This window comes from Podarcis raffonei, chromosome 3, assembly GCF_027172205.1.
Source record: "Podarcis raffonei isolate rPodRaf1 chromosome 3, rPodRaf1.pri, whole genome shotgun sequence".
In the NCBI taxonomy this organism is placed as follows: domain Eukaryota; kingdom Metazoa; phylum Chordata; class Lepidosauria; order Squamata; family Lacertidae; genus Podarcis; species Podarcis raffonei.
The window spans coordinates 84,973,052-84,997,815 of NC_070604.1; the positions used below are offsets into that span (position 1 = coordinate 84,973,052).

The following is a 24,764-nucleotide window of genomic DNA, read 5'->3' on the forward strand; positions in this document are numbered from 1 at the left end:
TCCCAACAGAATATTAAAAATACAATAAAACATCAAACATTAAAAACTTCCTTAAACAGGGCTGCCTTCAGGGCTGCCTTTGACTGGCTTTAGCTGTCCAGGGTTCCTTTACCTATTAAGCTATTCAGTTAAGATTAACAAACCTTGTTCTGTCTATGCAAAACAGACACAGGTCATCATTTAGTCTGACTGGGATTTTTCAAAAAATAATACACTTTATACCTTTGATATCGAGTATAGTGGGTTATCCTTATTTTTCCATTGCTATAAGGACTCGAGATGAACTGCTGGTTAGGGAGCTATTCCTTTGTCTGTGTGGTTGATTATATATATATATATATATATATATATATATATATATATATATATATATAACCATTATGTACTGAAGACCCCTGCTGGTCCCTAACCCATCCATCCATCCATGCCACAAATGGGAGCAACAGTGGAACTGGCTGACACCATGCAATCATTCACAATTTCTGTAAGAGATACTACTTTTCTCTTCTGAAATGTAAGGGGAAAGGTTGAAACAAGGAGTGTGAAGGGAATGTATTGCTGATATGCAGCTTTATAGAGACCACTGTGCAGGATCTTTAAACAATATTTAGCAAAAGCCAATCAAGGACTGGCTTGTCAGTTGACTATACAGTATATGGCTCTAACTGAAAAATCACTAGAGGAAATAATGTTTTTTAAAAAAATATAGTATGTAGAAATATTGTGAAAAATTCATTGTATGATTGAAAAAGGTTGCTGTTAAACAAAAAAAAGGTTATATTTTATGGTGGTATTTATTAAATATCAACTTTCCTTTGTACAGCTTTAAAGAAAAAGCTCTGAGAAGAGTTAATCAGGATGGGATGATAAAAGAACTGGGACAGGCCTACTTTAGGAAATAAGCAATTTCCTCTTGATTGTGTTTTGTCAGCAGTTTAAAAGGTATAGGAGATAACCAAAGAGCTTGAAAAGCTTTTAGTGTTTCTAAAACTGTATGTTTTTTTCTATACATGTATGTGTGTGTAAGTCTGGGATGGTTTTTTCAGCTGTTCTGTGCAACAGGATTGGAACATAAATACCACAACATGAGAGATGAGTCCTAGATGCATGTAAACCTTATATCCTTAATGTGTATGGAATGAAAATATTGCTTCATTTCTAATGAAAATGTATTTAATATATTTACCGTATTTTTCGCCCTATAGTGTGCACCGGCCCATAGGGCGCACCTAGTTTTCAGGGGGGAAATCAAGGGAAAAAATATGTTCCCCCTGCCCCCGCAGCTCTGGGAGCAGCGGACAGGCTGCAAGCAGCCTGTGCACTACTCAAAGACCTTCTCCCTGCTTTTGCGGGAGGTGGCGGAATTCCCCCACCTCCCGCAAAAGCCCACAGGAGGGAGAAGGGACTGACTCGGCCAGTCAGTCCCTTCTCCCTCCTTGGGGAAAAGCCCCCAAGAGCGGCGCGCTCTTTAAAGGCTGCGCGGCTCCTGCGGGCTTTTCGACCCAGCTTGTGGGGCTGGCGGTGGGGGAAATGCTGCTTTCCCCCACCGCCAGCCTCAAAGAGCAGACTCTCCTGGCTTCAGCAAAAGCAACGCGAAGCCTCCGGAGCGCAGGCTTCGGAGGCTTCGCGTTGCTATCGCTGAAGCCAAGGAGCCTGCATTCGCCCCATTGGACGCACACACATTTCCCCTTCATTTTTGGAAGGGAAAAATTGCGTCCTATAGGGCGGAAAATACGGTAATGCCATGTGGATCAATGAGTTCTTTCTCCACTCTGTAAATATGTGTGTCATCTTTAAATGGAGCATGAGAACATAATCAGTGCCTGTTTTTTATATAGTCTTTCTACTCTCCAAAACCCAACCCCCACCCCACCCCAATTTTACAAGAGACTGGAAAGGTGCAGTTTCTCTAGGACAACAGCCTTCCAGTGACTTCATTAGTAAAGCAGCCCCAAACTTCTGTGTCCACATGGTCCTCCTCCAAATAGAATGAGATGCACGTGGACAGCTGAGTGTGTTCATAGCTAGAAATCTTGCACCATATAGTAACTCTGGAAGGCATCTATGTAAATTCTGAAAAGAATGGTAAAACCCATATAATTAGTAAAAAATCTAAATCAACAATTGTTCACATTCATAAAGACAACTAAAACATATATAAAATCTTCCTGGAATCGGATTAGCATTATAAGTAAAATGATCTACAAAGCTAGCTTATAGAATTCCTTCACCTTATATAACCCTATCTAGGTATGGCAAAAACAGCTGTCATGGCCATCTGGTCACAAGCCCTGCCAAATGCCCATTCCTCTGCTTGCTCTTTCTATTACAGCATAACAGACTGCAATTCAGTTTGTCACAGCAAGCCTTGTGTAGGATCACATTTAATTCATGATGTTGCTGTTGAATTGCCAGACCTTCAGGGTGGAGACTAATGGACTTTGGTGTGTGCCGTTGAATTATATTGGGTGCATTGCCAGTACAAAGCATTAACCCCCCGCCCTCCATACTGTAACAGATACTTCCTGTGATGGAAATCCTATTTAATCCATGACTTGGGACTTAAGTTTCTGTTCTGTGAATGGAGGAAATAGCTTTCCATTCAACAAATGAGAGTTCTATAAGCAAAAGTGGTACAAAACTGTCCTCCTTCCATCCATGAACCAAAAACATAGACTGTAAGCCAGTGGTTATCAGAGGGTGTGCCAACAGCCTCACCCCCTGGTGTTGCAAGAGACAATGACAAGTGTGGCAGGAAGATTCAGGGACAATCAAAGAAACATTTAAACATTTCAGTGTACTGTAGTGTAGTATAAGAAGAAGAAGAAGAAATAATAATAATTTGCAGAATATGGATAGATATATTTTCAAAATGAGAGCAAGAGCATCAAGTGATACTGAGGACAATCCTAGTTGTGTTTTCCAGTGCATCTCTTATCAATAAAAAAAATTGATGTGATGTTGACAATTTTTTATTCTGAAATAAAAAATTGTACATTGAGAAATCTGGAATGGTGGCTAATGCTTATCTTTGCTACATGGCTACTTTTCATAAAACAGTATCCTAAGGAGCCCATCTCGGTAATGGTCCCAATCCTATGGAATGTCATCCCATCAGATGTCAAGGAGATAAACAACTATATGACTTTTAGAAGACATACAAAGGCAGCGCTGTATAGGGAAGTTTTCAGTGTTTGATGTCTCCTTGTGTTTGATGTCTTCTTGTGTTGGAAGCCACCCAGAGTGGCTGGAGCAACCTAGTCAGATGGGCTGGGCACTACTGCTACTGCTACTACTACTACTACTACTACTAATAATAATAATAATAATACATTAAGCTTACTGAGGGCTGCATTTTAGGATTATTTTGTACATGGGTACGGATATTTGGATGAAACATACAAGTAGAGAATCATATACAAAGACCATATATGTGTAAGTATCTTTGTGATTCCCTTTAACTTATCCAGGAGTGAAGTGCAATTAAGGATTAGATCCACCTTTCCATTTACTGCAAATGGAAATTTCTAAACATGTTTGTCCTTCATTCTAATGTGCCAAGTGTGCACTTTGTATTTGGGTAACAGAAACTTAAAGAATTTGCGGGTACTTAGCTGAAATAGAAACTAGTAGTGTTGAGGTACAGTCTGGATTTGTCTTTTCCTCTTACATGTTCAGGTTTAGAGTTGGCATTGCATATGTGCGCAGAGTTGTACTGACTTTTTGTAAGCCATGGTGCATCTTTAGTAGTCCATTCTTGTTCCACATAGAGGCACAAAAGTCCATCCTGAGTTGCCGTGGAGAACTACAGGATAGTTCTTGCACCTTGGCTCTGCAAACCCTTGTCTTCTCTCCTGGTCTGCAGTTTTGAATTATCCTCTGATCTGCTTGTTATATAGTTCCCAAAAATAGTCCATGAAACTTCGGCTTCTTTTCACTAAACGATCATTTTCAAATGTGGATGTCTATTAGGACTAGGAATGCTGGAGAAATTAAATCATTCTGTATTAGGAATTGAACCCACCTAATGCACTGGTCCAAAAATTTGCATGCATGTCGGAATGCAGCTATGGGTTGGATTACATACTTTACTGAAATGGCAATGTAGTTTCTGTAAAATTCCATAAAATATGTGAAAGTAAGTGTTTGGTATTTAACAGAAAAAGCATACAAAAATATGTAGAAGAAATGCATTGAAAGCATGCAAAAAAAAGTCTTTTAGGGGAAGAAAGTACAGCATTCGTACAATTGAAATGTGAATTTTTCATGCATTTTTTAAAATGCAAAAAAACAGAATGGAATGGATCTACGATTCATGCATGCTCATGCATGTGAACTGACATGAAATGGAAATAGGTTGTTCTGTCCCAAACAATGCATGGGATTTTATTCTACTTCAGTTGCCTGCCCTGGGCTCTTATATGAGGAAGAGCGATATAAAAATCAAATTATAATATTAATTCACATTCTTACAACCACAAACTCATGAGATGTCTGACACAGACAGACAATGAGTGATACACGCAGTTCCTGCAACTCCCCTTGTGTGCTCTGCAGATGTATAAAGAAAATGTATCAGTAGTGGGTTCTTGGAAGCACGCATTTCCTGGATACAGCCGGTCTCCAAAGAAAGTCCTATGTGATGCACCCTTCCAAAGCAATCCTATACAAATCAACTCAGAAGAAGCTTTGTTAAGTTTATTGGGGCTTGCTACTAAGTAAGGCTCCTAAATAACTTACTGAGTTCCCAGTCATATATTCCAGCAATCCTTTGCTATATTATCAAATTGTCCTGAAAGTGCATTGTATGTTCTTTTGTCTGCATCATGACTCAAGAGTCACCACTCAGTTGCATCAATATTGCCGGAGTCCAATTTAAACCATGCTGTGGCACTGAAGAGCTGCAGCTGGGATTTCTCTAGCACACGAGATTTTCCAGGTTGGGCCAGCTTGATAGTGGTTACTTAGCTAAGCATGTTGTTTTAATTAGATCACTTCCTAAATGGAAAAAAAATGATTGCAAAAGGCATGTTAAAATAGAGGATAGAAATTGTTACGGTTTTTCTAGGAAACGATTTTTTTTTTCTGTGAAGACATTTCCAAATAAAATATTGAAAATCTGCTTGGTGTTTTAGAATTGACTTAGATGTTTGAAATCTGGCCGCCTTAGCAGTTCACAAGCAACTTTATGCCTGTTTATTGGGAAAGGTGTAGACCTAGTTCCTAGAAAATGCAGTTTGCCAGTAGAAAAGCTAAGATTTGCCTTTAAGTGAGCTATGAATGGTGAAGTTAGAATGAGTGAAATTCATTGTTTTCCCCTTTCATCTCTGCTATGCCTACTGTTAAGAATTATTCAGAGCACAAGTGTTCCAAATATGAGGCAGGCTTCCTTAGAAGGCTGTGAGCAGTGCCAGGGAAGACTTTTAACTCCTCTGCGAGCCTTCTCACTGTCTTCTTGCAACCAGTAAACAGAACTGCAACGCATTCTAGTCTACCTCTGTTGGTGAAGTGCAGGTGGCTCTTCATACTATGTAAAATGGCGCGGGTACTAGAAAGCGGACCTGCCAAAGCCTAAGTAATAAATTAGCAGTGCAGACTGCACCCCCTGTGTTGGTCCCACATTGTATGTGTATGAATGGGAGGAAACTGCTCCCAAAGCCATGTGTCGTTGTGCTGAATGAACACATTAAATCTCCTCAGATAATGAGTAGCTAGTTGTATTTGGGGGGGGGGGGAGTTCACGGTTTCAATATTGGCAGAGAGAAGCTTTCTGTAAGTAGGTCTGAAAGTTGCTTGTTTACAGTAAGCTGGAGCATTTGCTCTGCATCTGGCGGGCAACAGTTTAATGCCAGTGTCTGGAGATGAATCAGCTGGCACTGTTTACTTTCAATTAATCTTATTACAAGCCAAAAATAATATGAAATGATATTATTTTTATGTTAGGAAACATTCTCCTCCCCCCCCCAAGCATTACCCATAATAATTTCCCAGAGGGCATTCATACACTGGATGGGCCAACCAACTAGTGTTCAAATTGCATGCATTGTTGTGGCAGGAACATATTGAAAAATGTTTTGAAAAAATGTTGGCTTGGAAGAAATCAGGCTTGGATAATTTTTTTGCAACTAGTTATTATTAATATGGTTTCTTAAGGAATGAAGTTGCAGTAAAACTTTGACAAGGTGGGGTGACATGATTTTGTATATTTGAAGCATGCTTTTTTAAAAAGTAAGAAAATAAGAGATATAAATGTTTGTTGCTTAACCAAACGTATATACAACCATTTGTAAAATCTGGGGTTTTAAAAAAGAGAGAAGATCTGGGGTTTGGTAAATCCTCCCATCTTCTAAGAACAAATCAGACTAAAGTACTGAATGACTGTGTCTGGAACACACTTTCGCTTTGCCCTACCCCACCCCCTATTAGGAACAGGTTTTGCAGTTATCCGTTGGCAATCTTGCACAATTAGGACGTTGGTTTAAGTGCTAGTATTTGTCGACAAAGTAAAACCTATAATATGTAAATCCACATGGAGTAGCCGTTCCAAGAATCTGTGGAAAAAAAATAAAGGGTCCTGGGCAGCTGCGTCACTGGATTTGTTCACTTCAGGCTGGGGTGCCAGGAGATTTGAGACAGATGTTTTCAGACATGCGGCATGCCTAAAACATTTCCAGGGGTCGGGCTACAAATAGTGACTTAATAAGTGTAGAAACAGGAAAAGTATGCAAAAGGAAAAGACGCAAGAGTTTATTCACCCCTAGGTGAACAGCCAGTCGCTTTACATTACATCTGCCTGTCAGGGTTGGCTATTTAAGCTGTCATGCCCTTGGTATTGCTCTTTGACTGTGAATAAAGTGCAGCATTGTGATTACTAATCCCACTCCAGTGACTTGACTTTAAATGTGGTTTTGGAGTGGATCCCGGAGTCCTGTTTGCTAAGCTTCCTACTCCTGTTTCAGAGACACCACTGGATATCGAGGAGAGAGCACTGAAGACTGCCCTCCTCTGTTAAGAACTCTCTGCCTTTTTTAATTTTATTTTTAAAAAGCTTTTTTTAAAAGTCATCTAAAGGAACTCAATGGCTACCAAAGTGACTTGTTTGTTTTTCTTTTTCTCTTTGCCTCTGCTCCCAGTGGGAAATCACACGGGACGCATCAAGGTGGTCTTTACACCCAGCATCTGTAAAGTGACTTGTAAAAAAGGCACCTGTCAGAACAGCTGCGAGAAAGGGAACACCACGACTCTGATTAGTGAAAATGGGCATGCTGCTGACACCTTGACAGCACCCAACTTCCGAGTAGGTAAGTCTCTCCAATCCTTCATCATCCTTGCTAATCCTTACTTCTTCTTTTGTTGGACTCTGTGTATTTGTGCATGTTTTGAAATTGTTAGCTTTTTCTTCAAGGGTCTATGATAAGTGTAATGTCATTGGTGCTGGGCATCCCCTGACTGACTGATAATTCTTTGAACATGCGAAAGAGAGGGATAACTAGTTAAACCCCACAGTTTAGGTTGTATGTGGTGGGGGAGGCAGTGGCAGCGCTGTGTGTTAGTAGCTCTGTGTAGAAACTCGCAAATTGGATGGAAAATATGTCATGGTTGAGGGGGGAAATGCTCTCAGTTTGTGGTTCTAATTTTGCATAAGTGAATGTGAAAAATCTAGTTAGACTTGAATGAAATGTTCCTGCAAGACATTGTCTGGGAATTGTTTGACTCTGCATTCCTGTGAGTGAAATGGGTGCCAGTTTTCAACTTTTGCCTTGAGTGTGTTGTGAGCATAACATATTTATTATGTGTCAAGTGTCCAAATAGGAGACAGAAAGCTTAGAAATCAAATCAAAAGTAAGATAAATGTCAATTATCATTCCAGTGAATGCTATTTTGTGTTTTCCAAAAAGGAATCTCAGTGGCATAGCTAGCACGGTACACCAAAAATAAGATTGTTTTTCAAAGGTTATTGAATGTTAGCTGTAGAGAAGTGTATACTTAACACAGATTCAGTTTCCCACCTATCTTGCTTTGCAGTGAAATTCAAGCACAATGGTTCAGAGTAGTGTGACATACAGTTTACATGTCCTTGTTACTGATTAGGGCAGTTTGCAATATCATTTTATTCAGTTCATAAAACTCTTAAAGCTCTTCACTTAATGTCAGATAATCCTTAGAATAGCAAAACTATTCCAAGTACAAACATAATGTTAGGCAGAGTAGAAAGAGGCATCCTAATTGTCTTTTTATGGTATACAATGTTTCCCCAAAAAATGCTATTTCTGATTCCTCTGGTCTGGCAAAGTGGAGGTATGAAATGCAGATCAATCACTCTAAAGATTCTTCCAGATGTTGCTTCTTGCAGAACGGTAGCAGCAAATCAGGAATCACAGCAGGAGGTGCCTCAGAGAGGAGAGATGCTTCTCAGCATGGGAGTTTAGAGTTACCATTGCTGTCTTGCACAATTGTAGCTGTGCCAGTCATGTTGGATTCTGCTAGTCTGTCTGGACTCGCAGCATCTGAAATGGAGATGACATTTCAGCATGGGGATTGAGTGTGACCAGTGCTCTGATTCAAGCAGCTATTACCTACAAAAGAGAAAAGTGTTGATTTAGATGTAACAGAAAACCACAGCCTGGTATTATTTGAAATCTAGATTCACTTGCTGCTTCTTCCCATTGTACTTCCCTGAGTTCCAATTTAGCAGCTGACTATAGTATATTATCGTAGCAGAATAACTGGACAGTGTATGGTTTGCACACACAAAAACTGGAAATTGCAACTGAACTGTGACCCGATTCCAGTTTTGCAGACATAGGGGAGAGTGTGCATGACCCCAAGGCTCATTCTTGCTACACCAAACCATGGTTTGGCATTTCATCTGAACTAAGCCTATATCTGGAAGTGTCCTTAGATGAAATTACAGACAAGTCATGGTATGGATCCAAATTCCTTTGATACCGTAGTACATTTCTTGATAATGATAGCTTTAAAAGGCATGCTGCACTGATTGCATCCTAAATATAATTCTGGTATGTGGCAATGCGTGAGGAACTGAAAAATAAGGAGAATTTATGAATGAGAGCTGCTATACATCCAGTAACAAGTGTGAAAAATCAAATTCCATTCCTGTGGCAATTGTCACAGCTATGTGAAGCATAGTTTTGTTTTAATACATTTAGTATAACTGCCCTGAATGATAAGGTATCTTAAAAGGTAAAATATTTGATAACCAAGAAGAAACATTACAGGACAGAATGACATTGGAGGTTTTTAAGCATTTCAGGGAGTTGGACTAGATGGCTCTCAGGGTTCCTTCTAACCCTACAGATCTATGATTCTATGACACATTTTTACTTGTTCTGTAAAGCTGCATTGCACAATCTTTTGAAACAAGTAGTATCATTTTCTTCCTGCCCTCAGGTTTGATATTTTAGAAACAGTATGCCCTGTAACTACTTAAAAGGGAATCAGCCCAAAATATAGAAAAGTTTATCAGGCATACAAAACAGTATGCGGGCGTGTTTATGTTTAGAAGTCCGACTTGCGGGGCATTACCAGAACTGCACCCAGAGGTAAAACTGGGATGGTGAGTGATTTTGTGGATCATAATGACTCATCATTACTTGGCTGGGTGAGGGGAAAATGGAAGAGTTAGGTCTTCAATTGCCACCTAGTGCCAGGATCACACTTTTAAGGTCCAGCCCACTAATATGTTAAACTCCATCTAGCCAGGCAGAATAGGTGTTACCTATTAGGCAGCAGGTGGGCCTCAGAAAGACTCTCCTCCCTGGAAGAGAGGGGAGTGGTTGTGGGCGGGAGCCCGAGCTCCGCCCCTGGCCGGGGGCCTTAGCCCCCGCCCCTCCTCACCTGGCTGGTGCCCACGCCCACCGGAGGCAGCCAACCAGGTGTCTCCGGGGGGGTGTTTAGCAGCTTAATGCTGCGGCTCCAGCTCCGCCTCCTCCTCAGTCGTCGTCGTCCTGCAGCGAGTCATCATCAGCTAGGAGAGTCATCACAGAGAAGAGCCATGAGGTTTGGAGTCGGGGGGGGGGTCTGGTTCCTTGCATGCCTTTTAACTTTAAGAGGCTTGCGTGCGCTCATTGCTTTACTGCTTTGAAAAACCCAGGCATCCAGGTTTGCCTTGCTGTGTTCTCTTTTCCGTGTAAAAACCTACATTTAACCTTCTATTCCCCCCCACTCCTGGTGCTTGATTTGTTTGTGCCCAGCACGTGCCCCCAGCGAGGTCTGAGTGTGAGTGTGGCTCCATCTTTCTTTCTCCCTCGTCTCCTCACTTTCCTTCCATTTTGGCCAGGACGCTTGTATGTTTTCCCCCTCTATTGCCCTTGCCTGTCCAATTGCATGGCTGGTCTGGGTGACTGAGTGGGTTTGCCTTACATTTAATTTGTTGGCCAGAGTGCTTATGTGTTTCCCCCCCTCCATTGTCCTTGAGAGCCTGTATGGGACAGCTAAATATTTCTGCATTGCTTGGGTTGGACTAAATGATCCTCAGGGCTCCTCTCCAATTTTAAGTCATGTGTGTGTGTGTTTGCAGCATGTGTTTGTGCCTGCCGTTTATTGATTATTACTCTTCTAGCGTGGGTTTAATTTACCCTGCCATCCCTTCCATTGGTACCACTTAAATCGGGAGCCCACTGTAAAATTTAAAGGCTGCTGGGGCTTGGAATACATTGTGCACTTAAACCTCACCCCTCTTGGTTTCTCTAAGCCACCCCCCCCCTTCGCTTGATGTTTGGGGGAAGAAATAAGGCAGGGCTTGGGGTGGACAATTCAGGGTTTATGATCAGGGAACCATTCCTCAGCACTGCATGTTTATACGTTTAGAACCTTTGAAGGTGTGCCTTTGCCTGGTTCTTGTCATTGGCTGCATTTGCCAGTACAGGCTCCCTAAAGAAAACTGCTTTTAAACAACAACAACAAAAAGGTTTTGGCTTATAGTACCTTACTAAAAAGTCCAGGTTAACTCACGGTTTATATTTTATCCTTTTCTTCAAACTTCTTCCTTGCCACGCATCCTCATTTTACACCCTCCAGAACTGCACCCAGAGGTAAAACTGGGATGGTGAGTGATTTTGTGGATCATAATGACTCATCATTACTTGGCTGGGTGAGGGGAAAATGGAAGAGTTAGGTCTTCAATTGCCACCTAGTGCCAGGATCACACTTTTAAGGTCCAGCCCACTAATATGTTAAACTCCATCTAGCCAGGCAGAATAGGTGTTACCTATTAGGCAGCAGGTGGGCCTCAGAAGTAGCTACAGTATTTACCTCCTAGAGTTCAAGGTCTTGTACCTAATGAATACAATGGTGCATAGTTCCAGGAGCATGGGTTCGTAAGCTGAATATGGTCTTTGATCACTAGTCCTAGGAATAAGAAACCTGGAGCAAGTCCAGCACTGGGATGAGTAGAGAGCAGCTCTAGTTTCTGCCTCAAAAATTTTCAGGGAAAACAAAAGGCCTTTAGAGACAGTATTGAGAAGATCTGTAACCTTAAGAATCCATGTGCCAGCACTGGGACATTTCCTTCATTAAACTGAATTAATATCAGTGGGTTTTTTGTTTTGGTTCATAAGACATCTGGACGTAGGGTAGCAGTAAGGTAGCCAAGTTTAAAGACACCATATCGTTCAAGGTGGTTGGAAAAAAAGGGATTACGCAGAGCCGAAAGGACCTCTCCAAACTGTGGAAATGGGTATTAGAATGGCAAAAACAGTTCAGTGTAAACAAGTGTCAAGTGATAAATATTGGGATAAAAAGAAAATTAACTTTATATAAACTGCCACTGGCTGTTTTTCTGTCTTATAATACTAGAACCTGGGGTTATCAAGTGAAGCTGAATAGTGGGAGATTTGGGATATACAAAATGAAGTACTTCTTCAAACAGCAAATTGTTTAATGGTTAGAAAAATTAATGGAGGATAAGACTCTCAGCGACTAGTAATGATGCCTGTATGTTACCTCTGGCACCAGAAGCAGTATTCTTTAGTTGCTTAGGAACATGAGAGTTCCATTGTGCTCATGTCCTCCTAGTGGGTTTCACATAGGCATCTGGTGGCCACTGTGAGAATAAAACAGACTAGACTAGATGGATCTTTGGTCTGATCCAACAGGGCTCTTCCCGTTTTTTTACTCCTTTCTTTACCTCACTACCCCATCCTCACTATTGCCTTTACTTTTATAAGGGATGTGGATGGTTTCTTAATTGTTTTGGTTGATTCTTACTGGCAGATTCACTTTACTGCTTTTTTCCAGACAAGTGCATGGTGGCTAAGGAGTCTTGGTATAAATACCCTCATCCCATCTTTGCCACCCCTTTCAATCACCATGGGCATTTTACGAGTGGCATATAAAAATAATAATGTGTATTGTGTTAAAACAATAGCAGCAGTCAGTTTAGAGTGGACAAAAAAACCCCCAAATTCAGTCAACAGATTGAAGTACGGTAGTTCAGAGTATTAATATAGATTTGTTTATGTTATGCGACTGTTTTGCTTTCAGATTTAGCTTTCCAAAAGAATTGTATTTATTTGTGGCAGGGAACTGGATTAGAAAGTGTAATGGAGAAAGGGAACAGCTTTGCAAATGCTGAATTTCCCAGCTAACATTTGTGATTGTATGACTCATTCTTGCTCATAAGTCTTTTCTGATTTAATATATTCTAGCAAGTTTGAACAATGTAGGGCTGATACAGTGAAGTACTTATTCATTCTCTTTAGACTTTATAAGGCAAAAACTGTATGACTTGCTGCTCTTGAACTGAACATCTTAGGCAGGCTTCTTCAACCTTGACCCTCCAGATGTTTTTGGCCTACATCTCCCATGATCCCTAGCTAGCAGGACCAGTGGTCAGGGATGATGGGAATTGTAGTCTCAAACCTCAAACCTGGAGGACTGAGGTTGAGGAAGCCTGCTCTTAGGGTTAGTGATCATGTCTCTTGCTGCTTCCCTATGTCTTCTACTTAAGAGCAAAGTCATATAACACACTTTCCCCTTTTATCTACTTTCTGTTGAGCTCTAATTCCCCCCAGTCACTTTGATCTGACTCCTTCTGGCCTTAAGCTACTTATAATACTAAGTTCCGAGTGAACCTTTTGGGGAAGTAACAAGGTTATTCTTTGCTTGCATCCCCAAACTCGGCCCTCCAGCTGTTTTGGGACTACAATTCCCACCATCCCTGACCACTGGTCCTGTTAGCTAGGAATGATGAGAGTTGTAGTCCCAAAACAGCTGGAGGGCCAAGTTTGGGGATGCCTGTCTCAGTCCCTGCTGCAACTCTTCCTATTTATCTTTCCATTATAGCCTGACTGATTTCTGTCCTCTAGCTCTTTTGGTGACTCTTGTACTCCTTCCTGCTTGTATCCCATAAGAAAATAAGAAGAGCCATGCCGGATTATACCCACCTATTTCAGCATTGCATTCTTACAGTGGGCAGCCTCTGTGGGAAGCCCCCAAACAGGGCAGAAGCACAAAAGCACTCTCCTCACTTATGTTTCCTAGCAACTGGCATTCAGAGGCATATCATCTCTGGTACTGGAGGTAGGACACAGTCATAATGGCTAGAAGCCATTGATAGCTGTATCCTAATGCTCTTTTAATGCTGCCCGAGTTGGTGGCTGCTACTACATCCAGTGGCAGTGAATTCCACTCTGTGGTGGTTCTTCTTTAGCAAGACTTCTTTTATATGCATGTTGATTTTATCTTTAATAATACTTTCCACCAGTTTATTTAGAACAAACATTAAGCTAACCAGCCTGTTATTTCATAGATCTCCCCCAATCCCTTTTTTTAAAAATGGGTGTTGCATTGGCTACTTTCTGGTCTGAAGTAACAGAAGCCAATCTTGGGAAAGTTACATGTTTTTGTTGTAAGTTCAGCAATTTTACATTTGAGTTCTACAATAACTTTTAGATGGATGTCATTTGGACCTGGTGATTTGTTTTTTAATTTGTCACTAAGGTGTAGGACTTAATCTTTTGTCACAACTATTTTCTCAGTTGCCCAATCTCCTTTCTTGGGGAAGTTAGTTCAGATAGAAGGGTCTGCCCTATATCTCCTGCTGTGAGTTCAGATGCAAATAATTCATTCAGCTTCTCTGCAACCTCTTAATCCTTGTTTAGCATACCTTTTTGAGTCCTTTGTCCAAAGGTACAACCATCTTCCTAGATGGTTTCCTTCAAATGTATTTAAATATATTTTTGTTGGTGGTCTTAATGATTCTAGCAATATGCTCTCTTTTTCCATCCATTGTTGGCTGCTTGCAGTTTGTTTTTGTTTTTTTCATTGATCCAGATCCCATATGGATTAAACTCTTGGCTCTACTCTTGGCTTTTATAATCCTTCCATCCAAGTAGAGCATGAAGTAGCTATGTCCTCAGCATCCAGTACGCATGGGTACCTATGTACAAGGAGATGTTGTTTAACTAAAAGCCATTGATTGCTCATCAGTTTGTCTAACTTAAATGATTCCAAGGATGGAAAGAGAAAGCCACAGTTGTGGAATAATTTAAGTTCTGGGCTTTCACAGAGGAAACTGAGTCAAGCATAGCATCTCAACAGCAATGGAGCTGATTTGGAATCACCCTCATTGCATTCAGTCAGATGTTCCTTTCCTGTCCAGGTTCATGCTCTGACAAACATAGGTTTGCATCAGATCCTAGCCAAGCACAGCACTGATTGGCTTATACCTGCGATAGCTTTGTGGAACCTTCTCCCCAAGCAGTTTTGCACATTAAATAAAGGTTTCTGTTTTTCTCTTTAGTTAGTGTGATGAATGAGTATCTGAAACATGTATGGTGTGGGGAGAGATTGTTTACTTGGATATTCATCTGTCATTTCCATTGATCAGCTGGTAGGAAATCAGGCTCACGTAGCAGCTGGGAACTCTACAAGTCCTTTTTTAATATTACACTTGTTTTCATCTTCTGTTTTAAATTACCACTCAGTTGTAAAGCTCCTCATTGAGTAGCAGTGAGAAATTCACTATCTCTGACCCTAGCCCACCTTACAAGCTTCTTGTAAGCAAATATCATATACAGTGGTACCTCGGGTTAAGTACTTAATTTGTTCTGGAGGTCCGTTCTTAACCTGAAATTGTTCTTAACCGGAAGCACCACTTTGGCTAATAGGGCCTCCTGCTGCTGCCGCACCGCCGGAGGACGATTTCTGTTCTCATCCTGAAGCAAAGTTCTTAACCTGAGGTAATATTTCTGGGTTAGTGGAGTGTGTAACCTGAAGCATATGTAACCTGAAACGTATGTAACCCGAGGTACCACTGTAGTAAGATAGTTACAAGTATGAATTAAAAGAGCAAGAGGAAATAAATCTTATTTGCGATACATGATCAAAGGGACTATCCAGGATGGTCTAAGAATTTAAAACTTGTTGAAACAAATATCTGTAACTGTGTACTATATTGAGCCCAATGCTTTTTTTCTGTTAAAACAGTGGTTCTCATATAGGAGTTACAGAAAACTCGTTAGCCAAAAAAGTGGATGTGACTTGTAAGGAAGCCAACACACTTTTACTGCAGCATTCATATACAAGAAAAGTTCCAACAGCAGATTGTTGCACTAAAATGTTCTTTAAGGAAATTGCCTTTAAAATGTCAGTATTAGGTACAGGAGAAAGAAAATGAGTGCCAGATTATATTCCTGGGAAATGGGAGGCCGAACCATGCATTTTCCCGCTTTATTTGCATTTCTTCCATTTTGCCTGTAACAGAGCACCTATGTCTTTTTCTGTTGTTCCATAGTTTATATGGAATCCAACAGAGTTCAAGGGACAATAATAAAACTGTGATATCTGCAGAATGATTTGGTTGCTGCTGATATGTCAATACCTTAGCTAGTCAAGCATATATTTCAAATAGCATGGGGGAAGGGGGAGTGTGATGACATAAAAGGGGTTCTGTGCCAGGGAAAGCAGATTAAGAGGACGCATAAAGTCAGACAAAACAGCTTGTAGAAGTATTTGTGTAAAAGCGGGACAAGGCTTTAAAACTTTTTTGGCAACTAGTGCCAGACACTTGGTGCTTAGTTTTCATAATATAATTGTTTCTTTGTCCATCCTACCCCTCCATTGCCATAAGACCAGTTATACTGCCAAAAGCAAAAAAACTCCCCATCTATTTTTTTTTTATATATATATAATTCGCCAATCATAACGGAGTTATCTAGTATTATACAATACAGTATATGGAATTCATCCAGCTGAACAATGTGTGTGTTAAAGGGAATGAAAGTTGAGCGGTTAATGTACATAATAACTGGCTGTTGTACACATTCACAAGGTTTCATGGAGAATGCGCATCCATCAATTAAAAGGAAATTGTGCACATTTCCCAATCAGTATCTTCACATTCTTCGTGTGACCCGTTGAATGTCCACAATGGCTGGTGGTTATGCACATTAACCGCTTAATCTGCATTTCCCCAAACATATATTAACCACTTCTGCCCCAGTCAAGTGTGACTTCAAAAATTTAAATAAAGAATTGAACTCTTTGTTGGTACTTTGAATAGAACACCAGTTCATACTCTTTGTCCATCCAGATTGCTGGATGCTCTATTCTTACTAACTCTTACTAATTCCAGGGTCCTACCTGACCTCTTTAACTAAAGGTGCCAGAGTTTGTAACTAAGACCTTCTCATGCAAAGCATGTGCTATACCACCGAGCTATTTGTGGTCTATCCAACATTGGACATAAATAGGTATGATGCAGATTTCGCCTGCTATACCCAGTGTGTTGCCATTTCAAAACATGAAACAAGTGGACGTATTCAAAAAACACTTAAAAATGTAGCATGCTGTCCAACTTTGGGGACGGGAAAGTGGGACATCCGCACACACTTTCTGACACCACCACCCCGCCTGATCCACACAGAGTTTCAGGGACTTTATGCCATAGGAGAATATGATTAAAGTAATGTAATCCTTTGTTTTAGCATGGGCATGTCTAGAAGGTATCCAGCTCCATAGTTTATTATGCATCAGAGTGTCTTACTAGCCTAAACTAATTATTGTTCTAGGAATTTTTTTTATCACATTGAATAGTGATTCATTCCATAGCTAATGTTTTGTTGAAGCATAACTTTCCTGTAGCATTCTCACATTCATAGTTACCGTACATGGATAGTATTTTTTAACTACCTTATGGGATTTCTCATAGCCTTAGCAGACACCTTTCCCAATTTAGTTCCTAATTTAATTCCTAATCTAGTGGCACTGGTAACTTACCCTGTGTTCATAGCAAACCCATACACAAAGAGAAGAGAAATGAACTATACTGTGCAATAGTTTATATTTGCATATAATTTACCTGGTGATCTGTGTCAGATAAAAATGAAACAAAAGTAAAACTGTTGACTGTCTTATATTGAAAGTTACATTTCTATGTGAGGTTGGATTCAAATGAAATATTCTACCAGTTCTGACTTGTTTTGCAAACGTTTTCCTTGTCCATGCCAAGTTTGAATAACTCAGATCCAAACACAAGAACCATTCTGACAAATAACTGATAAAAATACTACTGTTTGCCATGGTGAATTACCCAAAATCTGTTTTATTGATTTGTAAGGTGCATGCTCACCTTTGCAGTGAGGACAGGCATGATAAAGCAGGCTGCTATTTTTGTTCTGCCAATTGTAAATCTCTCTGATAACTTGGATAATCTAACTTCATACATTTGCTTTTAACTTTCTAATGTTTCAGATTAATGCATTAAAGCAGATATTTGCTAGGCTATTTTAAAACCAAGATATGTTGTTAACAGTAGATTATTCAGATTCAGAGAGTCTTAGAGAGCCTAGTGCTATGGCATATTAACAGTAAGCGCCTGAATGGAAAGCCAAACCATAAAAGATGGTGCTATCATTCACACATTGCTCTGTTTAGAGGTGGAGGAACATTTTCACTCCACAGTCCAGATCCTTATCAGGATTACTCTTGTGTGCCAAATTTGACAAATGGTCAGGGTTCCAAGGGACGCAGGTGGCGCTGTGGGTAAAACCTCAGCGCCTAGGACTTGCCGATCGCATGGTCGGCGGTTCGAATCCCCGCGGCGGGGTGAGCTCCCGTCATTCGGTCCCAGCTCCTGCCCCCTAGCAGTTCGAAAGCACAATTAAGTGCAAGTAGATAAATAGGTACTGCTTTCTAGCGGGAAGGTAAACGGCGTTCCGTGTGCTGCTCTGGTGCCGGTTTGCCGGAGCAGCTTCATCATGCTGGCCACGTGACCCGGAAGTGTCTGCGGACAGCGCTGGCTCCCGGCCTCTAGAGTGAGATGAGCGCACAACCCTAGAGTCTGTCAAGACTGGCCCGTACGGGCAGGGGTACCTTTACCTTTACAGGGTCCCAATCTGTCAGTCACCTGGCTTCACAATGACTTAAGATGTAAGGTGATTTGAAGTTCTGAAGTTGGTACTTCAAAACGCATTGCAAAGCGCTGCTAAAATGAAGGCGGGAAAATCCATTTTCACAGGAGTAAGGTAGTGCTGGACATATCCTATATACCAGAGGTGGCCAACTCCCAAGAGACTGTGATCTACTCACAGAGTTAAAGACTGGCAGTGATCTACCCCCCCCTTTTAGGATTCAGGTCTAAGTTGTTGAGCTTTTTTTAGGAAGGAAAGTCCTATTTGGGGGGCTGCGAGGCAAAAATTATGAGCTTTTTTTAGGGGAACCAAACTTGTTGAGCTTCTTTGCAGGGGGCCCACGATCTACCTGTTGGATGTGCCTGCTATATGCATTGGGTGCATGAAACACACCTGGAACTCTGATGAGTCTCTTCCTATCCCTATATATCCTGCTTTGCTAGGAAGGAGCGGGGGGGGGGGAAGGAATACAATAATGGAAGCAGAATCAAACAAGTGCTGGCTTTCTAAATTTCAAAAGGGAAAGTAGCTATTTTGCTGTAATATTTGAAATCTTGTGGCCTCAAAGATGGCCTAACCCATGATTTGCTAACCTGGTGACTTCTAGATGTTTTGAACTACAGGTCCCGTTCTCTATAACAATAGGTCACATTAGCTAAATCTGAATTGCAGTTGAAAACATCTGAGCACACCATGTTAGGGAAGGCTGACATAACCTAATGAAGTTTGTGTAATGCTTCCTTCATTCCATTTTTACAAACTTAAGACTTTTACCCTGCTCTATTTCTTCCCACTTTTATTTTTTGCTTAACATCTAGTGTGATTAGCTGGAAGGGTTGCTCATTTTTTGTGATCTTTAGTTGGTGTAATAAAGGACCTCCTCGTACTTTCGCATTTTCCTGTTAATGAACCAAGATGGTTTCCCGTCATTTTGTTCAACATTTAAATTAGACTGTTGGTCACAAGTTGCTCAGCCCCCCAATACTGCTTTTCTTCTTTGCTCCCTCTTTTCGTGCATTAAATCTTCATTGTGTGCTCCATTGTCAATTCCGACCTGATCTGTTAACTTAGGGGCTGAACAATAATTAAAGTATAATACTTAAACTTTGGTGGTTGTGTTGGTTTCACAGAAACAGAACTGGCAAGAGAGGCTTTAATTGGACCTAATAGTTTAAAGCTGTGAAAGCTTTTTAATTTCACTGAATGCTTCATTAAGCACAATGAATATTCAGAGCATACAAGGACAGCATGGGTATTTTTAAAAAAGGTTTCGCCTTCAGTAGCTTCTGCAGCCAAAAGCCTTGCATCACTGATAATTAGATTTCCTCTTGGCCATTGGTGGGTGTTCCCTGCTAATTCTTTAGATGCATTGATGGCTTACCACATGGCACTCTGCCCGCGTGGTTACATTACAAGCAGCCACTTACATGGATGGCTGCAGGTAGAAATGGGCTTTAGGGGAGATGAGAGCAGGGAGGAGGAGGAGGAGGAGGAGGAGGAGGAGGAGGAAGAAGAAGAAGAAGAAGAAGAAGAAGAAGAAGAAGAAGAAGAAGAAGACGACAACCAAGCCCACTCTGGGTGGCTTACAGCACGTAAAAAAAAGTAAAGCATTAGACATTTAAAAAAATTCCTGATACAGGGTTGCCTTCAGATGTCTTCTGAAAGTCAGATAGTTGTTTATTTCCTTGACATCTGATGGGAGGACGTTCCACAGGCTGGGCACCACTACTGAGAAGGCCCTCTCCCTGGTATATACAGAAGCCACTGTTGAATGGTTTATTTAAATGTAAAGGTTCATCATTGTTGCACCCGATGTGTATGTCTTTAAGGGGCCAGAGCAAGGGCCAGAGTAAGATAACGAGACCCAGCTTTGCAGCTGTGAAGCATAGCAGGTGCTGCTGAGTTGTATTTGATTAAGGTGTGTCAGCATTTGGGTGTAGTATATAAGGAGCAGCACCTAGCTCTCCCATTTCCCTGGGGGTTGGGTTGGTGGTTGGGTCTGGTTTGGTTGTTAATGTATTTAGTGTAAAAGGAGTTTTTGTTTTTCTTATTAAAACCTAGTTTAAGTTATTTTTGAGTCCTTTATTTTTTTAATGCATGGTCTCCCCAGCAAGCTCTCTGCGCTACTAAACTGCAAATAGCCAACATCTTTGGTTATGGGCCCAGCTGCTGAGTGGATGACTGCATATTTTTGGACTCTGAGAAAGGTTTGAAAACTCCTTCTCCTGTTAGCGTAGTTCTGTGGGTCTGGAAGAGTTCCAGAATGGTTGACCGGGTTCCTGAAGCTGAGAAGGCTCTGGTCTTCCCACAGCTAACAGATGAGAACTATAGTTTATGGTCTTTTCGGGTGGAGGCGCTTTTGACCTCTAGAGAAGTATGGACCTATGTAACTGATGACCCTCCTGACCCTGTGACTAATGCTTGGTCGAAAGGAGATGCAAAAGCCAGGGCGATAATTAATTTGGCAGTCAGCGACCAGCAAGTAGTCAATATAAGAAATAAGAAAACTGCCAAAGAAATGTGGGACAGTCTTGCAGCAGTGCATGTTAGAAAAGAGTCAGCATCTGCATTGACGTTTTTCAAGCAGTTGTACCAGACGAAGTTGCAGCCTGGTGGTGATTTGGCAGCACACTTGAGACGTCTGGAGACAATACGCGGCGAATTAATTCGAAGGGACATGGACATACCTGATATTCAGTATGTTTTTATCATTCTATGTTCCCTTAATGAGGACTTTGATGGTATAGCTAGCCAGATATCTGCTGTTCCACCAGCACAATTAACTGTGGAAGGGGTGACGGCAAGATTAATGGGCGAGTTGGACAGAAGGGAGGCTTGTGCCATAAGCACTCCTATTTCAAGAAGTAATGAGGAACGCCATATGCAAACTTGTGGTGATACAAGTGTATTTAAAGCTGCCAAGCGTTGTTGGTTCTGCAATAAGCAAGGACATTTTGCAAAGGACTGCAGATCCAAAAGAAAGCAAAGTACTCCCAAGCCTGTTTCTGTTCGTCAGTCACGGTCGTCAGCCCAGCAGCCGACATCGTATAGTAGAGACAGAAACGAGCCGCGAGTTTTCCATGCTAGGACAACAGATCGTAAAAGACTTAAACATGCCAAGTGGAAGTCTTTTGTTGTGGACTCAGGAGCATCTCAGCATATTTGCAACGATCGAAGCTTGTTTATTTCTTTCGAAGAGGAAATTGGTAATGTACATTTAGCCAATTCACAAGTCTTGCAGTCGCTTGGCAGGGGTACTGTTAAACTTGACTCTTTAAACATTACAATAGCGAACTGCATTTACTGCCCGTCAGTGGACAATTTATTATCAGTAAGGTGTTTTGCTCGTCAAGGCATAACTGTGCGTTTCTTAAAGTCAATGTGTGAGTTTTTCGATGGGAACAAACGTCTATTGTATGCCCGGGAATCTGATGGTTTATATAGACTGTATTTTTGCACCTACTCCCAATCGCCTATAAATTGCAGAGCAGCACAGTCAAGCCAGGGGTTGAGGAATGTAAGGCCACATTCCGGGTGTGTCCATGAGGCACACAGAATTCTGGGACACCTGAATTTTGCTGATGTAATTAAGACAAAGAATATTGTTAATGGCCTCAACTTAAAACCATGTAAATTCTTTATGCAATGTCTATCCTGTTGCAAGAATAAGATTAAGGTTGCACGCAAGGGTAGGTGCTCAGATAGGAAAGTAACTGAGCCATTTGAGCGTGTACATTGTGATTTAGTTGGGCCACTCCCACCATCATTAGGAGGTTCTAAGTACTGGCTTACTCTGATAGACCATTATAGTAGATATTGTTGGACTTATGCAATAGCTGAGAAGTCCCAAGCATTTGAGAAGTACAAAGTTTTTTGCAACTGGGTAAAAACGCACTTTAACAAACCAATTAAGAACCTGTTTTCTGACCGGGGTGGAGAATTTGTTTCTGAGGATTTTGAGAATTTCCTGGAAGCGCAGGGGACTACTCATGAGTTATCTTGCCCCCGAAGTCCCTGGCAAAATGGGCTTGTTGAAGTTGTGCAGCGTGACCTGCAAGCAGGGGTAAAACTTATCTGCACGATGCTAATCTGCCCAAAGTCTTTTGGGCTGAAGCGCTCAATGCCTTTTGTTATGTTAGAAATCGCAGTTATCATTCTGGTTTAGATGTCACCCCCTATGAGAAGCTGTTTAAAAAACGCCCTAATCTGAAATACCTACGCATTTGGGGTTCAGATGTAATTATGCATTATCCCGCTAAGCAGAAATTGGGTGAACGTAGTGTCCAGGGAAAATTAATGGGCTACCAGCAGGGGGCGTACAGAATTTACATACCAGCAACTGGCAAATTTCATATTACCAGAAGCATGATACAAACTGTAAATTGGAATGGAGTTGCTGTCTTCCAAGATACTGATGGTATAGATAATACTGAGGAAGAAGAGGAAGAAGCAGCAGCAGCAGCAGGAAATGGTGCTTCTGAATTAATGGAAATAGACAAAAAGTCTGTTGAATCTGATTTGTTTGATGATTTAAAGTTAAAGGGACCCGAGGGGAGGTTAGATTCTCTTGAGTTTTCTGACCGTGAGCTTAGCCTACAGGCATCTCTTCAGTCTGACAATGATGGTTTACAACCTGAAACTAGTAGTTCACTTAGTCCTATTAAGTCTGAGGAGTCTGACTCTCCTTCCGGACTGAGACGTTCAGATAGAAAGAGACAGAAGCCACAACGTTTTGCAGATGAACATTTTAATACTGTGTATGCCAATAAGGCAGTTTTTGAGCCAAAAAGCTACAGTGATGTTCAGAAATTACCTTAAACACACCAAACATTATAGGTTGCAGTTTACAACATGTATTGACAAAGGTTTTGAAATTTTCTGCAATGCATCTCATGCAGTGGAACAAAATAATTGCAGGGGTGTGTCTGGTATGGTGTTTTGTTATAACGGTTGTCCATTTGAATGGAAGTCCCAGACACAAACCATTATTTGTCTCTCCACAACAGAGAGTGAATTATGTGCATGCGTTCAGGCCACTCGTGATGTAGAATGGTATCTGCAAGTATTTGCAGACCTACAGATGCAAGTAACACTACCAGTAAAAGTTTACCTTGATTCCCAGAGCGGACTTGCTATCCTGTGTTCAGAGACCAATACGCAGCGCACTAGAGTCTTAAGGTTACGTTTACAGTTTGTAAAGAAACTAATTGCTGACGAAATGATTGTATTTGAATATGTTCCAGGTGACAATCAAATTGCGGACATTTTTACTAAAGCACTTCCAAAGGTTACACATGAAAGACATGTACAAAATATGCTTTATGTTTTTGTTCCACAATGATGAACCGCAGGGGAAATGTTGAATGGTTTATTTAAATGTAAAGGTTCATCATTGTTGCACCCGATGTGTATGTCTTTAAGGGGCCAGAGCAAGGGCCAGAGTAAGATAACGAGACCCAGCTTTGCAGCTGTGAAGCATAGCAGGTGCTGCTGAGTTGTATTTGATTAAGGTGTGTCAGCATTTGGGTGTAGTATATAAGGAGCAGCACCTAGCTCTCCCATTTCCCTGGGGGTTGGGTTGGTGGTTGGGTCTGGTTTGGTTGTTAATGTATTTAGTGTAAAAGGAGTTTTTGTTTTTCTTATTAAAACCTAGTTTAAGTTATTTTTGAGTCCTTTATTTTTTAATGCATGGTCTCCCCAGCAAGCTCTCTGCGCTACTAAACTGCCTTGAAATTGTTTTGGGAGGATAGCTATGTAGCTTCCTCTTAAGCATTATCTACTTGCTATTCTCCAGCTGAAATTTGTAACCATGGCCCAGCAGTTGCTGCCGCCGTGAGTGCTGGAAGGAAGGCCACTCCCTGCTGCAATGCCCATTTCCACCTGGCCTAGGGGGTGGGGCCCACACTCACCCTGAACAGCTAAAAGGCTCTTGGGAGGCCGCTGGAAGATTGCTTCATGAGATCTCACCAAAAACTGGTTCTGCTGCTGGCACTGCTTCTTTGCCAGGGGTGGTTGGGCGGCCCTTGTGGCGATGGACACTCTTCGGCTTCTGCCTCCTAAGGAAGCTGCTTCAGCCCACCTTATTTGTCAGTGAAATAAATCCTAAAATGAGAATGACTGAACTAAGGCTGCAAATTCTAGCAAAATTTAATGCAAATGGACTGCCGGTTCTTTGTTAGGATATGATGCCTGTCTACTTGCAAAAAAACCAAAACCAAAAGAAGTGATGATTACTGTACTGAGTAATTTTGTGATCATCCATTGTTCAACCACTTTGTGCTATTTTCATTCATGTCCAGAATAAGAAGAAAAATAGGATGGCCATTGGGTCTATATTTAGTACATTTGCTGTTACATTTGGTAATAATATCAATCTAATAAATATTATTT

The 24,764-nt window shown here is 41.1% G+C and overlaps 1 protein-coding gene and 1 long non-coding RNA gene across 5 annotated transcripts in view; one reads left to right on the top strand and one right to left on the bottom strand.

Annotated features, from left to right (window-relative positions):
• Positions 1-24,764, top strand: part of LTBP1 (latent transforming growth factor beta binding protein 1) — a 184,829-nt gene that overhangs the window by 45,533 nt on the left and 114,532 nt on the right. For all 4 annotated transcript variants that reach the window (XM_053382828.1, XM_053382829.1, XM_053382830.1 and 1 more), the window contains exon 5: positions 7,134-7,301. In XM_053382828.1, the coding sequence (XP_053238803.1) occupies positions 7,134-7,301 (168 nt within the window). The remainder of the gene's footprint in view (positions 1-7,133; positions 7,302-24,764) is intronic.
• Positions 8,093-13,486, bottom strand: LOC128410950 (uncharacterized). Its single transcript, XR_008329647.1, has 2 exons — positions 13,407-13,486; positions 8,093-8,507 (listed from the first exon to the last, which is right to left on the bottom strand). It is a non-coding gene; the product is annotated as an uncharacterized LOC128410950 (long non-coding RNA).